General features: G+C 39.9%; 1 protein-coding gene and 1 non-coding gene across 11 annotated transcripts in view; both read right to left on the bottom strand.

Moving 5' to 3' along the window:
* Positions 1-18,375, bottom strand: part of Atxn2 (ataxin 2) — a 94,397-nt gene that overhangs the window by 50,759 nt on the left and 25,263 nt on the right. For all 10 annotated transcript variants that reach the window (XM_020177931.2, XM_020177932.2, XM_074061179.1 and 7 more), the window contains exons 2-5: positions 17,355-17,391; positions 16,056-16,115; positions 15,519-15,590; positions 14,547-14,697 (exon numbers count right to left, since the gene is read on the bottom strand). In XM_020177931.2, the coding sequence (XP_020033520.2) occupies positions 14,547-14,697; positions 15,519-15,590; positions 16,056-16,115; positions 17,355-17,391 (320 nt within the window). The remainder of the gene's footprint in view (positions 1-14,546; positions 14,698-15,518; positions 15,591-16,055; positions 16,116-17,354; positions 17,392-18,375) is intronic.
* Positions 9,747-9,819, bottom strand: Trnat-agu (transfer RNA threonine (anticodon AGU)). Its single transcript has one exon. It is a non-coding gene; the product is annotated as a tRNA-Thr (tRNA).

Genomic DNA, 18,375 nt, shown 5'->3' with positions numbered 1-18,375 from the left:
AACGCCCTAGGAAAAGACAAAATACTGGTGAAAAGTCATCATACACTGCTTTGCAGAGCTGCACAAGTGCTCAGCACATAATGTAGGCCATTGGTTCTCCAACCTTGATTTCTTCAGGGTACCTCAGCAGAGAGGGGGTAAGCTGTCAATTCAATTGCAATTCAGCATGGGATTTCACTGAGGGGAAAAAAAAAGAAAAAAAAGCTGTTCTATGGTAAGAATAAAATACAAAGTTTAAGAGCCTTTTGGCATAAGCATTGAAAACAAAACACGGTGAGCAAGGAAGGTGAAAGAAGAGGAAAGCAGGCCAAGCTTGCCTTCCAAAAGGCACACAGCACTATACTGAGTACAGTAGACTGTTAAGGTGGACAACAAATCCAGGAGTAAGCTAAGCAAGCTCAAAGTTGGCGTTGGGAACATCCAACAGGTAGAAGGTGCCAACTTGGGTCAAGCAGTGGGTCAATATTGTGGAATAGTGAGAGACAAAAAAAAGGGAAGTTCTACTGGGAAGGGCCACCATGCCCACGGTGCCCAAGCTTTATGCTGTAGCCATATGGCCACTGAAGAGTTTAAGCAAGGATGGAATGATATAACAAAACAATGCTTAAGAATTTCTTCATGCCAACAGACATCTGGAAATAGGAATCTGGAGGAAAAGTTGGCCAGATCACAGGTAAGCTATATAGATATAAACTACCAGCGAAGACAGAGAGAAAGGGATGTGAATGTGCTCGAACTAGAAGCTTACAGAACAAGAAAAGAGAACGGAAGGAAATCACAACTACATTCCATAGACCTCAGCCAAAAGAGATCACGCACATGTTATCTCAGTCCCAAGTACTGAAGAGAAAGAACACAGAAGAAGCAAACCTTTTTTCGGAAGTGCTGAGCAGTGGGTTAGAAAAACAAACTCCCCTAAGCCAGGCCTCTTATAACTCGACCTATAATAGGTATTTTATGAATCTAGTTCTGCAGTAGAACAACCAACCACCCTACTTTGTCACTTCCTTTGAAGGAAGTGTTTTGCTTTTATCTCCAAAAGAAATTTCGTAAAATGTTTTTACTTTCAAACTACAAAGAAATGCAATGAGAATCCGATCCCCAAGTGTTTTATGAAGTTCTTTTGGAAGCCTGAGAGAAGAACTATTTCCAAGCAGGTGTGCACTACTGGCTCTGGATTTCAGTGGAAACTAGTAACTCAACAAAGGGTGGCAGAAGACATTCTCAAAGCATGCTCTCAATCTAACAGGTTCAGAGTTCAATGTTTGTGCTTCTAGGAGTCAGAGGAAGATTTACAGTATATTATCATCACAATCTAGAAATTAAGGCCTGGTGTGTTACTGCATATCTATAATCACAGCACTCAGGAAGCTGAGGCAGAAGGTTGGCAAGTTTGGAGCTGCCTGAGTTACACAGTGTGACTTTATCTCAAAAATAAATAAGTAAATAAATAAATACCAAACAAAAATAAATAAAAACAAAACAGAACAGAATTAAGAAAAAAAAATCCACCAGACACTGGTGGCTCACACCTGTGAGCTACTTGGGAGGCAGAGATCAGGAGGATCAAGGTTTGAAGCCAGCCCAAGAGAACAGTTTGAGAGACTATCTTGAAAATACCCAGCACAAAACAGGGCTGGTAGAGTGGCTCAAGTGTAGAACACCTGCCTAGCAAGTGTAAGGCCCTTAGTTAAACCTTAGTACTGCCAAAAAAAAAAAAAGAAGCCAGGTGCCAATGGCTCACACCTGTAATCCGAGCTACTCATGAGGCAGCGATCAGGAGGATCACGGTTTGAAGCCAGCCTGGGCAAATAGTTCATGAGACCCTATCTCAAAAGAACCCATCACAAAAAAGGGCTGGTGGACAGGCTCAAGGTGTAGGCCCTGAGTTCAATCCCCAATACCATAAAAATAAAATAAAAAATTCCACTTGTAATAGCATTCAAAGAACAAAATACTTAGGAATAGAGCACTGTAGAACAGGCATACCTACTGTAGCCTGTTACTCAGGAATCTGAGACAGGAGAATTACAAGTTTGAGGCCAGCCTGGGCAGCAAAGGAAGACTCTTTCAAAAGACAAAATAAATAATTTTTAAAAATTGAGGCCAGGGGGAATGACCCAAACATTGTATGCACATATGAATAAAAGAAATAAAAAAAAAATAATAAAAAATTGAGGCCAGCCTGGCTATACAGTGAGACCCTATCTCAAACAAAAATAAAACATAATGAACAACAACAAAAAAATCCCTTCAAAGCCACAAGCCTCAAATTCCTAATTCCTCAAAACAGAAATTACACAAACCAGTTTGATCATGGACATAAATCACCTTGGGGTTATGACATTTAGTCATATAGAAATAAAGACTAGGACCAGGTATGGTGGCTCACACCTGTAATCCCAGCTGGACATCAGGAGAATCCTCGTGGGAGATCAGCCCCAGCCAAATAAGAAGCCCTACCTGAAAAATAACCAAAGATAAAAACGACTGGGATTGAGGATCAACTGGTGGAATATATGCTTACCCAGTGAGAGGCCCCGAGTTCAAACCTCAGTACCAGTGCATTGGAAAGATTCAAAAGGTGTGTCCTCTTGAAAGCAGTGTCATGGTTAATCTTGACATCAACCTGATTAGATTAGGAAATGTGTAAGAGGTCAGTAAAGCATACTGCTGGTGTCTGTGAGAGGTCTCCAGAGACAAGGAGATCAACGAACTACCCTCTGCATGAAACCAGAAAGTGTCGGCACTACTGGAAGGTGGTGAGGTAAGGCCTAGCTGAGGAAGCAAACCCTTGGAAAGCCTAGGGGCCATGTCCTGCCTTGACTCCGTGCTATATTCCCTCACTCTGCTTCAGGCCACCTCAAGAACCTCCTTGGGTAGGAAATACTCTGGAGTTAGTAGGTATAGGTAAGAACTTTCTCAATGGAACTCCAGCAGCACAGCACCTAAGAGATAGCATAGATAAATGAGACCTCATTAAAAAGCTTCTGTTCATCAAAAGAAATGGTCTCTAAACTGAAGAGAACACCCACACAGTGGGAGAAAATATTTGCCAGCTACACATCAGACAAAGGACTGATAACCAGAATATACAGGGAACTTAAAAAACTAAATTCTCCCAAAACTAATGAACCAATAAAGAAAGGGGCAAGTGAACTAAACAGAACTTTCTGAAAAGTAGAAATTCAAATGGCCAAAAAACACATGAAAAAAATGCTCACCATCTCTAGCAATAAAGGAAATGCAAATTAAAACCACACTAAGATTCCACCTCACCCCTGTTAGAACAGCCATCATCAGCAACACCTCCACCAACAGGTGCTGGCGAGGATTCGGGGAAAAAGGAACCCTCTTACACTGTTGGTGGGAATGTAAACTAGTACAACCACTCTGGAAAAAAATTTGGAGGCTATTTAAAAAGCTAAACATTGATCTACCATTTGATCCAGCAATACCACTCTTGGGGATATACCCAAAAGACTGTTACTCCAGAGGCACCTGCACACTCATGTTTATTGCGGCACTATTCACAATAGCCAAGTAATGGAAACAGCCAAGATGCCCCACTACTGACAAATGGATCAAGAAAATGTGGTATCTATAAACAATGGAATTTTGTGCAGCCATGAAGAAGAACGAAATGTTATCATTCGCTGGTAAATGGATGGAATTGGAGAACATCATTCTGAGTGAGGTTAGCCTGGCTCAAAAGACCAAAAATCGTATGTTCTCCCTCATATGCGGACATTAGATCAAGGGCAAACACAACAAGGGGATTGGACTTTGAGCGCATGATAAAAGCGATAGCACACAAGGGAGGGGTGAGGATAGGTAAGACACCTAAAAAATTAGCTAGCATTTATTGCCCTTAATGCAGAGAAACTAAAGCAAATACCTTAAAAGCAACTGAGGCCAATAGGAAAAGGGGACCAGGATCTAGAGAAAAGGTTAGATCAAAAAGAATTAACCTAGAAGGTAACACACACGCAAAGGAAATTAATGTGAGTCAACTCCCTGTATAGCTATCCTTATCTCAACTAGCAAAAACCCTTGTTCCTTCCTATTATAGCTTATACTCTCTCTTCAACAAAATTAGAGATAAGGGCAAAACAGTTTCTGCCGGGTACTGAGGGGGTGGGGGGGAGAGGGAGAGGGCGGAGTGGGTGGTAAGGGAGGGGGTGGGGGCAGGGGGGAGAAATGACCCAAGCGTTGTATGCACATGTGAATAATAAAACAATTAAAAAAAAAAAAAAAGAACCTCCTTGGCACATGTTCCCACCACCATGATCTGCCAAGCACGTGGGGTGAAGTGACCTAGGACCTGACGCAGATCAGATGCTCCACCTCTCCCTGGACACTGGGGCAGGAGTTGAGCAGTCAGAGCACTGTTAAAGCATTGTAACTGGAAGCAACCCTTTTAATTTCTCTCTTTCCTTAAGATAAGCGCAGCTCTTAGGGGCTGGGGCAATTTGACTCCTTCGCTGACAGCTCTAAGACCCTTTCCTGGGACACCCCCTACCAAGCAGGCAACAGACTGTCCTCATGCCAGTACCGATGGTTACTGGAAAAGCTCCAGAGAGCTGCTGAGCCTTAAGGTTCAAGGTCTCAGACACCCTAGACCCAAAAGTTGTACCACTTGTCACTGTTAAGGGCTGGATGGGGATCCCCAAACACTAGGCCTGAGAGCTGTTAACACTTGTCACTGCAGGACTGAGCGTCCCAGCATACAAGGTCTGCATGACAGCTATAACACTAGTAGGCACCACCTGTGCTGCTTGCTGCTTGCTGCTCTGCCACTACTGCTACTGGGAGTGAAGATGTTTGGACTGCTGGTGGCTAAAGGCCAGAGCAGTAAACCTGAATGCCTAGAGCCTTTGGCTTCAAAAGCCTGGAGCAACAGACCTTCGGAGCTGTGAGCCTCAGTTGGCCAGTCCAGCCCCTAGGCCTTGGGCACTCGAGGGCCCAGGACTGTCAGCCCTGGAAGAGCTTCTCCTCGCCTACCCACAATTCCTATCCGGGTAGAGGAGAAGGACCTCAGCCAGCTGATTGGTGACACACTGAAGGCTCTAAAACCATGAGTCAAAATAAATAATTCCTCACTTTTAATTGTTTCTGGCAGGTATTTGGCCACAGCAAAAAAGAAAGCTAATATATACAGCAAAAACACTTTTTTACAAAGCCTACACAATTCAAAAGATAGCAGTATTTAAAAAAAGAAAGAAAAGAAAGAGCAGGGCTTGAATAGTTAGTTCCTCACTTCCTGAGAGCCATACTGTTTTCTGACAACACAGGCTACAGCAGTAGTTACTTTTGCACTGCAATTTCCATAAACTATTTCTGTGACCTATCACACAATAAATTCACCATGCAAGGAAGAACTGAGAGCCTTAACAGAAAAACTGAAGTAGAGACTAAGAGCACAGTTGAGAGAGGCGAGAGCGGTGGGAGGTCAGCTTCACAGTACTCAGCCAGCGCACGGAAAGCAGCAGGAACCAGCTCCAAGAAACATTGAGACACTCCTGAGGAGCCTCCTTCCTGAGCAAGAGGCAACTCTCAGGAAAAGGAAACCAGGATCATTAAAGGCCATAGTTTCCATCTAAATATCACCTGCTGCATTTAAAGAAAAAAACTGAAAGACTATAGAATTTTCTAGTAGGATCAAATCAAACCAAACCAAACCAGCTTCTTTTCTTAGATCTCACATCGGCACCCTTCTGGCCAAAGTCTGTAAAAACCAATTGATTTGGAAGAGCAAACTCCAAAGTGGAAGTTCTCTTTAAAAGTACGATTTGTTATTTTAAACTGTCTTCTTAGTTCTTTTTATGGGACTTTCCCAAAGGAAAATCCTACAATCTGACCAGGAAAGAGGACAGACACCTCAATCAACACACTAATAGCAGAAGGTACAAGGCTTCCATAGTAAGAATCATGGGGACCCTGCAGATGATATGACAGTTGATGAGAAGTTTAAACAGACAAGCTTAGGACTAGGAATACACAGCCTCCAGGTCTATCCCCAGCATTGCAAAACAAAACAGTAACAAAATGGGGGGTGCAGGGACACTGTACTAGAGTTCAAGCCGGCAGCTCTGTTTAGGCAGTGCCAATTTGTGCTAGAATGCATTAATAATAAAGAAACTCAATTTTCTACCTATGTAAATGATTTAATTTTATAATACTAAGATAAAGTGGAATAAAAATACAAAATAACACCCTCCATGAGAAATATAACCTACTTTAATAAAAACAGCAGCTCTTACTTTCCTTACTAACAAATTCTGCTTATGAAATGTACAAATTGGAGTCAGTTACAATTTAAGGGACAGCATCTTGAAGATATATCAACTTAGCTCTACTAAGCCCACTACATAAAGAAAGCAGTAACTTAACATTTTCAAAGCAATTTACTTTTCTTTCTTTGTTTCTTTCTTTTTTGTAGAACTGGGGTTTGAACTCAGGGCCTTGTACTTGCCAGGCAGGAGCTCTCCCACTTAAGCCACACCTCTAGCCCTTTTTGCTCTGGTTATTGTACTTGAGATTAGGTTTTATTTTTTACCCATGCCAGCTGGACCTAGGTTGTCCCTCATTTTATACTTCCTAAAGGTGCTGAAATGAAAGGCTCCTGCCCCCATGACGAGTTTTCCATTAAGACTGGGGTCTCCTGAACTTTGGTGGTCAGGCTGGCCTCAAGCCACGATTCTCCCAATGTCAGCCTCCCAAGTAGCTAGGATTACATAGTTTTTTGTTTTGTTTTGTTTGTGGTACTGGGATTTGAACTCAGGGCCTACACCTTGAGCCACTCCACAAGCCCTTTTTGGTGATGGGTTTTTTCAAGATAGGGTCTCATGAACTATTTTTCCCGGACTGGCTTCCAACTGTGATCCTCCTGATCTCTGCCTCCTGAGTAGCCAGTATTACAAGCGTGAGCCACTGACACCCAGCTAGAAAAATAAATTTTTTTTAAATCTATACATATAGTTTTTACATAAACTTCTTTTATCCTATTTTCCAATTTCTACCATGTTTTCCAAAATGGGTTGTACTTTTAGACATACCTAAGTCTTTACCTTTTTTTTTTTTTTTTTTAAATCAACTATCTCAATCTTTTACATTCTTTTTGTCTTGGTGGTCATGCTTATAAAAACCCTTTCCCACTCAAAATTTTACAAATTCATAGATTTTCTATATTAGTTATATGTAGTTTGGGGTATTTTCTACACTCCACTTTATTAGATTTTATTTTGGCAATCAGTGTGAAGCAGTAATCTAATTTCTCCCAACTGTTTCCCATAAACCATTTACTGATTAAACTTTTCTTTTTTGCAGTACTGGAATTTGAACTCAGGGCTTACACCCTGAGCCACTCCCCCATATTTTCAAGACAGGTCTTCAGGAACTATTTGCCTGGGGCTGGCTTCACATCCTCTTGATCTCTGTCTCTCCAGTAGCTAGGATTACAGGTGTGAGCCACCGGCACCCGGCTTAAACTATCTTTTTTGTTTGTTTGTTTTTTGGTGATACTGGGGTTCTGAACTCCAGGCCTTGTGCTTGCTAAAAAGGCACACCACTACTCGAGCCACTCCACCGACCTAATCAAAATACTACCTTTATTATATATTAACAAAATACTCACGTGAATTTGGTTTGTTTTGGATTCTCTATTCTTTGCCGCTATGACAACTGTTTTTTAATTTGAACATTTTTAATGTTTAACGCTAATACATTTTAATGTTTGAGAGGGGGTAAGTCCTCCTTTTATGACTCTTGTAAAAAAAAAAATTCCAAAATTCTGCTGTCAATATATAACCTCATAAACTTTAGAATGTCAAATTCTACAAAAACATAACTACTAGTTTTAGATAATAAGGAACTTTGCAGTGTTAAATATTTCCATTCAAAAAATAGCATGCTTCCATTTAGCCAAATCTACTTGGATAACGTTTTTATTTTTTGCAGTGCTGGGACTGAACTCAGGGTGTCTCACATGTACACAAGTGCTCTGCTGTTTAAGCCATGCCCCACTGAAATCCTTTTTTTTTTTTTAAGTGATGGTGATTGAACCCAGGGCTTCACACACACCAGGCAAAGTGTGCTCTGCCACTGAGCTACATCCCAGCCCTTCTGTTTTTTTTATTATTAAGATGATGATTTTTTAGTACTGAGGACTGAACCCAGGGCTGTGCATGTGCTGGCCAAGTACTGCACCACTGAGCCTCACCTCTGGCCCATTTTGTCCTGTTTCTGTGTTCTTCACTTTTCCTGCATAGCTTATATTTATTTCTGTACTTTAAATTCCTATTGTCACTATAGTTTTCTTTGATATGGTATTGCTGACTACTGCTGTCTAATATAAAAAAATCAATAGTTTACATACATCTTGAATCAGGCCACCTTACCTTTACTACTACTGAATAACAGTTTTATATTGTCTGTCCAAATCAAACTATTTTATAGCAGGGGCTTTTCTGGTTTTGTTTTTTAATTTCCTTTTCAATAAATGACTTACTACTCTGATTTTGGCATACCCATAGAAAATACAGCAGAGAATATCTATGTGCTCTAAAAGCATGCAAATACAATTTTGGGGAGTGGAAGATGCTATTTTAATAAATGCGCAGGTCGCTTCTATTGTGAACCTTGCAGTTCTGCTTAGTTTTCTATCACTTAACTGCTGTGTGGTTTTCAGTCTCAGCCTCCTCACCACCTCCATACTGGCCTCTTACCATAAACACTGGTGTCCATTCACAACGTTCCTAGCATGGACACACACCCATCTCTTAACCTACAGCAAAGCTGAGGAGGTAAACCTTGTAAGGGCTGGGTTTTACAGAATACTACAGCACTGAGAGTTACTAAGCATAGCTCACAGAGTAACTACTGCCGAGTCCACCGTCCAAGCCAACCCCCTTTCCCATCCCATTTCCAGCCACAAGACTACCTGCAGAGGCGTCACATCTGGCTATCCACTGCAGGGCACCACAAAGACACTTATCCATCCTGTTCACTTGCCTGCTTAAGAAGTGCCTGCCTATCCTACGTTAGCACTTCCCATTCCTCTAGGGCCTACTGATTCCTAGCTACAAGAACGTGCCTGCTCAGCTGCACGGCTATGCTCTACCTCCCCTAGAAGGCATTGCCCACGAATGAATGTTGAACATGGCTAGGCTCCTCAAAACCCAAAGCCTCCCAGGCTGTACCTTTTGCACCAGGCAATGTTCTTCCTTAGGTGACTGATGCAGTACACCTAATGCCATGCTTTCAGAAGAGATCCCCATTTGTTACTGTTAGGGTATGCCCTAACAGACCAACGAGTCAACCGTATCAAAATACAACAGTGGAACACAATAAAACAGGATTTTGTTGTCATTGTTCTTTCATTACACCTTCACACTTCAACTTCCTACAACTGCTACAATCTATATACCATTCTTCACATTTCTGACACATCTGAAATCCAACAAATCAGACTCACTGTTGCATTTTTCTTCAGTTCTTTCATGTGCTTTTTTATCTGCCTAGAGCAGAGCTTTGTAATATGGAATCTCTAGATTTCATGAGGAAAATGTCACCCATGAAATTTAAGGTGAAAGAGTGTGTATGTATGTTTCTAGGGTGAGGGCATTCAGTTTCACTAGGTTCTCAAAGGGAACCCAAAATAGATTCCTATATTCCTTTGTAGAGCTCAGTGAGAACTTGTTGCATGTCTGTATATATGACTACTTACAGCTTTCTTTTTTGGTTTTTGGTGGTACTGGGGTTTGAACTCAGGGCCTTATACTTACTAGGCAGACACTCTACCACTTGAGCCACTCCACCAGCCCAAGCTTTCTTGCTCCTTACATAAAATCATGCTTCTTGTTTGAGAATGGGTTAAAGAAAAGAATGATACTTCTTTAAGAATGTTTTAAAATTCCAAATTTCATTTATTCAAAGACACTTATGATCCCAAACTATGTGTCAAAACACTACGGTAGGCTGTGAGAATAAAAAAAATGAAGATAAGGAACTCACAGTAACTACGGCAGAACCATAATTATAATACAACCTGGTGTAAAGCAGAGACACTGGCAAGAGAGCTTATGTGAGGTATGAAATCCTAAGAGGGCATACATGGAGCTGCATGAGAAATAAAACACTGAGAACACAAATACACTGAAGGACAGCATGAAGGAAAAGCAGTCTGGGAAAGAGGCAGGGAAGGAATGATGAATAAACTAGAAACACAGAAAGGCAGATCAGAAGGATGGTGGAAGCCTAATAAAGTTCAGCGGACCTGGCAGTTAGAGATTATGGGTCACCTAGGATAAGAATTCAGCTACAAGCCAGGTGCCAGTGTCTCACATCTGTAATCTGAGCCACTCAGGAGGCAGAGATCAGGAGAATCAAAGCCAGCCAGGACAAATAGTCCAAATAGTCCAGGTCAAATAGTCCAAATAGTCCATGAGACCCTAACTTGAAAAAAACGCATCACAAAAAAGGGCTGGCAGAGTGGTTCAAGGTGTAGACCCTGAGTTCAAACCCCAGTAGCCCCCCCACACACACACACACAAATGCAGCTTCAAGAACACAGGATAAAAAGGAATTCATTTTAAGTTGTTGGACTTAAGGGAAGGAGTAAGTAGAAAGAAAGAGGCTCAGTGCAAGATCCAGAAACAGGTGCTATAAAATATCAAAGTTGGAAAAGGGACAAAGTCAAGAAAATGCCTGCAGAACTTGAGTTTGAACATCTACTAAAACCAGAGGGACAAGCATCATGTCAGCAAGGGGAAGAGAGTGGGAATTTGCTACTGGAGATAATTTCCATTAACTAGTTCTCTAATTATATGATTTTTCTACTAAATGTGACAAAAAGGTCTACTAAGGAAAGTGATTTTTTGCACTAACTCCAATAAGGGTGGTTATAAGTGAGCAGAACAAGATGACACAGTATCAGAGTCGAAGCTCGTTCTCTTATTCATTAAAATCTGTACTGCATGTATTTCCTATCAGCCCTAATAGCCCAGTACACCACCAAAAAGGACTTAGGCCAAGGGATGGCAAACTTCCTACCAAGAGTAATGTAAGTCATACAGTCTTTTACAACTACTCAACTCTAGCTCTGTAACATGACATCAGTTCATGCCTGTAATCCCAGCCATCTGGGAGGCTGAAATCAGGAGGAGCATGATTTGAGGCCAGTCTGGGAAAACAGTTCACAAGACTTCCATCTCCAAAGTAACCAGAGGAGGTGTGGCTCAAGTGATAGAGTGCCTTCTTTGCCAGTATGAAGCCCTGAGTTAAAATTCCAGTCTCACCAAAAAAAAAAAAAAAGTCCCTTGAGAAATAAAGCCAAATATGTAAAAAGGAAAAGAAATTTGTAAAATAATGTGCATTTTATTATTGCCTAAGTTTTCTAACATTTCATTTTATTTGTGGGGGATATCCTTTAGTTCATATTAATGGAAGATTAATTATGAAATGGATCAGTAAAGCAAAAAATGGGGCCACATAATTTTCATCATTATAGTATGTTAAGGAAAAGAGTTGAGTTAAAGAACTGGGTTTTTGCCCTCAATGACCAAGTTACTGAACTATGTCTATTTCCTCATCCACATATGGATAACAACCTTACCACTTCAGAAAATTTTGAGGGAAAAATGAAAAAAATGTACTGAAATACTTAGCACAGTCTGACACACAGAGTGTGCATTCAAATTTCAATTATTATCAACCTTAAAATTTTGATAGTAACATTACAAAGGAAAGTTTTAAGACAGAGCTCCAAAAGGAAATACCCTTCCCTCTTCTTTGAAGAGTGTCATACTACTATTTTTATTCTTATCTCTCATTCTCTTCTAATGTTTAAAAAACTCAATACATTGGTCCATTTAAGATGGGGAAAAGTAGTTTCAAAAGACAGCACAGACTGATATTTGAGATAACCCTCAATTGTGAGACTGAAAAGGCACTCTGAGGCAAGGAGAGAAAGCAGACATCTTCCAGAACACAGAGCACAGGAAACCCAGGGCTCATACCCACGATGCACCTCCGAGATTCACCCACACTAATTATAATTAAATTATGATTTCTACATTTGCAAAATTTCTCCTGGAGTCTGTGTCCCAGCATTAACAAACATTGGTTAAATTCTACCTTCCTTTACTCAGAGACTAGAAACCCACGTGATTCCCTAATACAAAAGAATGTACTTCTAGAGAAGTATTAAATGCTTTAATTTTTGCCACTAATGAATTGCATCAATTTTTCTAAAATAGATTTTGGCATACTAAGAGTATCTTTAAATTAAAACTTTGCTTTTACAGAGAGGGAAACTTTTGCCAAGATAGTCTTTAAAAACCCGGCTTAAGAGTCCTGAAATGGTTAAGGACATGACAACATTTCACTGGACACAACTGTACAATTAACTAATGCACTAGTCTTGCAACAAAGCACCTAGAATTGCTCACATATTGGATATCTTCATAGAGAAAACAAAATTTTGGAGCCAGGCACCATTGGCTTACACCTGTAATCCTAGCTACTTGGGAGGCTGAAATCAGGAGGATAGAGGATCGAGGCCAGCCTGGGCAAATAGTTCAAGAGAACTTATCTCCAAAATAAGCAGAGCAAAATGGAGGTGAGGTGTGGCTCAATCTGTAGAGCACCTGCTTTGCAAGCATGAGCCCTGAGTTCAAACCCCAGTCCCATCAAAAAAAAAGGAAAAAGCTAATCTTTTAGTACACAGCACAAAGCATCCATCACTGGACATCTTCAGAGCTGCCACACATCTAAACTTTCTTGGCTTTCTAAAAGGAACCCAAATTACCTTCAAGATGAAGACACAGAATAGTAAACAAAAAATTCAAGATATTAACTTTAAAAATAACCAAAGAATGGACTACCAAAAATGCTTTAAAGAAACATTTAGGGCTGGAGATGTGGCTCATGCAATAGACCATCTGCCTAGGAAGCACAAAGCCAAGTTCAAACCCCAGTACCACCCTGTGTGTGTGCATGTGTGTCTAGCATGTAAGAAGCCCAGCATTCAAAAAAAAAAAAGACAGTACACTGCAACTGTTAGATAAATGGCCTAGTGCCTGATAAAGGGGGAACAATGCTTTTATTCTGGCCAATATTCTTTTCAGAGTGCTACATATTACAATCAACTAAAATTTTATTTTTCCTTTTGGCTTATAACCAAATTGAACTTTTAAATTAAAAAACATGGAATATTTCAAAGTGCAAGTATAAATAATTCGGTGCTCCTACACATAAACAAGATTAATTCCAAAGGCAGCAACTAAAAAAAGACTTGTCTCCTTGTATGGGTTACTGAAGAGCCCTTAAGACAAAGGGCTGTGAAAGACACAGACATATGAGAAGACACAAAAACAGAACACTGCTTTCATCAGCATTTCCAAGCAGTTACCAGTACCTAGCCCTGCTAGCCTGAAAAAGCAGCTGACTACAAGGTGAGAATCTTGTTAAGAGAAAGGCTTCAACTTCCTGTGCCTCAGAGTTTCTGTAAAGAATCTGTCCAACAACAAAAACAGTTGTCACTATAGACTGAATCGTGCAAATCAAATTGTAATGATTTATAACCTGCAACAGAATTGCCTATTGACTACAGGGTTTGGTATACACAAATTAACAGAAATTTTAGAGCCAAGTTCAAAGTGCCTTTTGCCAGTTACTGAACACTCAGCACTCCCAGATGCTCCTCCTCAAGGAACACTTGAAACAGACTAATACAACTACATACATACCCGTTTTTTTTAAGGACTCACAATACAGGATCATACTGGATTTTGTTGTTATTGTTGTTGTTTTGTTCTTTCTTGGGAGGGAGACCGAGTCCCTGTATGTAGGTCAGTCTGCCTGCAGGCTCTTGATTCTCCCAATCTCCACCTCCTGGGTGCTGCGACTATAGGCATGAGCTACCATGACCACCTTTACAACTATTATTTTAATAGAACACACACTCTCATTACCTATAGTACCAAGTAATGTTTCTCTGGGTTATTAAATACTTTTCAAAAAGACACTAAAATTCCCTTTTCTTAAAAAAAAAAAAAAAAAAACAAAGTAAGTAAAAATAAAAAATAAAGATCTAGGGCTGGGTGCATGGCTTAAGTGGTAGAGCATTTGCCTAGCAAGTGCAAAGCCCTCACTTCAATTCCCATGAACTACAAAAAAGAAAAAAGGTCTGGATGGAACAGATTGGCTCATGCCTATAATCCCAGCGGGCAGAGATCAGGAAGATAGGGATTCAAGGCTAGTTAGTGAAATCCCATCTCAACCAGCAGGCCAAATATCATGATGCACACATGTCATCCCAGCTACATGAGAGGCACTACTAGGAGGACCTCAGTGAAGGCTGACCCAGAAAAAAAATGCGAAAGATTATCCAAAGAATAACTAAAGCAAAAAGGCCCTGAGTCCAAACACCAGTCCCACCAAAATAAACAAGTAAAAACGATGAGAAAGTCTGTATGATCACTGTGGAGAGTACTGCTTTAACCAATCTGCTAAACGATGGGGCATATTTAGGAATCAAAGCCCACCTCTTCTTGCATAACTGGAGTCCATATCTTTAAACTGTACCACAACAAAGTCTGAGCATTTGAACAAAATACTCTCCATTATTTCTTCACGTTTCGGCCCCGGACTGGATTCTGTACTTTTCTCATGTGCAGCATCAAGTACCAAATCACACTAAAATAAAAAATGAGAAGTATTAAAACACCATACAATAAACGCTGAGAGAAATCCCTTAGCTCAAAGGTGCTAATCTTACATGCCTTTGGCAAAAAATAACTCTTTTAAATAAAAGAACCTGAAAATCAGGCCATTTTTGTCAGAAATGTGAGCTATCATCCATTCTGTCATTCAAAACTCCTCAAATCTAGAAGTTGGCCTTTGTTGCTGTGGTGTGTCATAAGTACATTAATAATGATAGAAAGAAAAGAATGAATCACCCCCATTCCCCTCCTACTTCACAATGTTCAAAAACGGCTAAAATTTTATATTAAACACATAAATCAAGAAATCTTTTTTTGGAGACTGGAGCTGTGGCTCAAGCAACAGAGCACCTGCCTTGCAAGTGCAAAGTCCTGGGTTCAAACCCGAAGTCCCATAAAACGAAAAAAAAAAAGAGATTTTTTTGTTTTAATAGTGAAAATGATAGCCAAGTTTATTAGATAAGGAATACACTTTCACTAGACTGAAAGCGGGTCCTCTCAGAAAGGGAGGTTGAGAAGGAGAACCACCAAGAAATCTTTTTGATTCCACAAACTAGACACTGAAATAGTCAATACTGAAACTAAAAGAGCAAAACCAAAGTGGTTTTAAAACCAAAGCATTAAGCATGCAAATGTTCTTTTAATTATTTATAAGAAAAACTATCACATGAACTTGATGACAAATACTCTCAGCTCCTCACTATGAACAGTTAAATCAGAAGCTGACAGACTCGATCCAGGAAAGGACACAAACATACAGAGTTGATTTATATTAATAAAAAGACTACAGATTACCTTGGGACTGTATGTTTTAAAAACTCCTTCATATATACCTCCGTTTTTCACCTGTACTTCACATTTGGATCCCTAAAAAGATATAATTAATTTTTCAAATAAACAGTATGCTACCCCTTCATCACAGGTTTTCATTTTACCTTTCATAGTTCATCAACCCTCATTAAATACTAAGCATTCACTGACAAAATGATAAAAACTTTCAACACACTAGTACGCTGAACTCTCAAAATTCTGGTCAAAGTTTATGGTATGAATTTAAATACTAAGATTAAACATTTCTGATCTCACCAATATCTGAAGACAAAACAGTGCACAAAAGACAATTGACTATAAACGTTATTTTATACACTACAGTTTAGCAAGAATGTTTACCATCAACTGTATAAAGAGTTCTAATGCATTTTTTCTCAATAATTTTGATTAAGCAGGACCTAACATATGCTGTCTTGACAGCCATTTATCTGTATTATTCTAACTTCATATAATTACTTTATTCCATCCCAAGATAGTTCACCCCAAGAATCTGTAACTTACAACCACCGATGTAAGAATATGCACCATCCTCATATTTGCATAGATTCCGTCAAAAGAAATCTGAATGTTAAAAAAGAAAGAAAAGCAGTATCAGAAATTAATGTTTTTGCTTGTGTACATATTAAAGTTAACATTTATTTTATTATAAAATGGTTAGTTAGATTTATAATGCTCTATGTATTAAAGGAAGATTTTGTTTACTGTAATCTTTTGCTTCTTTGGAGAACAGAAGGCAGGGTTTAAACAGTGCAATCGGTCCTATCAGCTAACAATAACATAGACCATACATGACACAAAAAGTGCAAATCTAACTTCCACTTATGAGGAAAGGCAAGATCACAGGAAGGTAGACAAATCAGTAGGTGGGGAGTGAAGGTTCACTCCACAGTTGGGGGGAAGGGCGGATGAGAGAACTGTTTTACTGTCCTGCTGATCGTGGTGCTATAGGATTACAAGAACTTGCCTAGCATTCATGAGGTGATGGGTTCCTATCCCAGCACAAAACGGACGGGGAGATGACAAAACACATCACAGATCCATACCCTAAACAGGGCTACTAAGTACATCTTATTAAAGAAAAGGAGAGGGAAGTACAGGCATGCCTTTGCAGAAGAGCCCTGACTAGCGTCTCTCTGGTCAATACCCCTGCTCCATATGACACACATTGTGTGTCCTCCTGACTCTTATGAAGACAATCTGACCAATGAAAGCAGTCTCGCTGGGTGCTGGTGGCTTATGCCTGTAAATCCTAGCTACTTGGGAGGCAGAGATCAGGAGGATTGTGGTTCAAAGCCAGGCCAGGCAAATAATTTGAAGACCCTATCTTGAAAAGCCCTTTACAAAAATAGGGCTGGTGGAGTGGCTCAAGGTAAAGGCCCTGAGTTCAAGTTCCAGTACCACCAAAAAAAAAAAAGAGAGAGAAGGCAGTCTCAAACATGATAAAATTTCAAAATCTAAGACCAGAAGGCCCTTTCTAAGGGAGAAAAATGAAAGGAGTAAAAACAACACATTAATTAAAAACTAAAAACCTGAAGACCTTTGCAAACCACAGTCCTGACAAAAGAACCAGTGGCTTGTTAGTACTGCATGTAGCAGACACTGTTTATAAACTTACATCCATGTAGTCATCATGTGCACAAAAACAACACATGCAGCAAATAATCTGAACTACACTGTACTGATCTGTAATTGCTACCTGCAATCAAATTCACAAGAATTTCTCTTTTGCTATGCACTTGATCTATGGTTAGAAATGTTCCACAGGAGCTTTCCTAAGGAAAGAACAGTAAAGTTACTCACCGAAGACTGAGGCAGTCCTTTGCTACTGTTTCGGCCTCTGAAAAGATTAAATATTTTAATTAAATTCCACAGGATAAATAAACTAAAAAATATTCTCAAATCTAAAATACCCCATAATTTCATTCAAAGAAAGTCAAACTATATGTAGAGAGCCTAAAGGCTACATAAGTATGGTTTATTGTGCTTTGCTGGCCTGGATCCAAAACAGGAAGGGATCATTGCAGAGTGGAAAGAGGAAAGACTAAACTTCATTAAAATCAAATTAATCAAGTAAGAGTAAAGACAGGCTAGCCAGGACACACAAGCCTGTAATTCCAACACTCATAAGGTTAAGGCAGGAGGATCCCAAATTCAAGGCCAATTGGGTTACATAGAAAAAGAGTTTAGGACCTGCATAAAAAGAGCCTTTCCTTAGCCAACTCAACCTCAGAAAAGATGAAATGCACAAAACCAGCTGTCAAGTGATTCCCAGGAAGGTGGGCTCTGTTTGCAAGTGAGCTTAAATACAAAACAGTACTACTGTCCTTGGGAGACTGGTCCAGGATTCCCAAGCACACCAAAATTCAAGGCTGCTCAAGTCCTTCATATAAAAGGATGTAACACTTGCATAGAACCTAAGCACCTCTAGATTACTCAAAATAACTAACGGCATCCAAATACCATGTAAATAGTTGTTAGACTACATTGTTCAGGTAACAATAAAAGATTCTGTACAGTAATGATGCAAATTTTTCCATATACATACATACATACACATACACACATATATAATTTTGGTTTTGGTGGGGAGGGGGTGTGTTTTGAACTCAAGGCTTCACACTTGCAAAGCAGGTGCTCTACTACTTGAGCCACACCTCCAGTCCATTTTGTTCTGGTTATTTTGGAGATAAATGTTTTACAAACTATTTGCTAGGTCTGGCCTGAAACACAGTCCTCCCAATCTCATTCTCCCAAGTAGCCAGGATTGCAGGCGTGAACCACTGGCACCTGGCTTCCCCAATAATTTGATCCATGGCTACTT

Source organism: Castor canadensis, chromosome 18 (assembly GCF_047511655.1).
Source record: "Castor canadensis chromosome 18, mCasCan1.hap1v2, whole genome shotgun sequence".
Lineage (NCBI taxonomy): Eukaryota > Metazoa > Chordata > Mammalia > Rodentia > Castoridae > Castor > Castor canadensis.
This window is presented reverse-complemented; position numbering and strand designations above follow the sequence as displayed.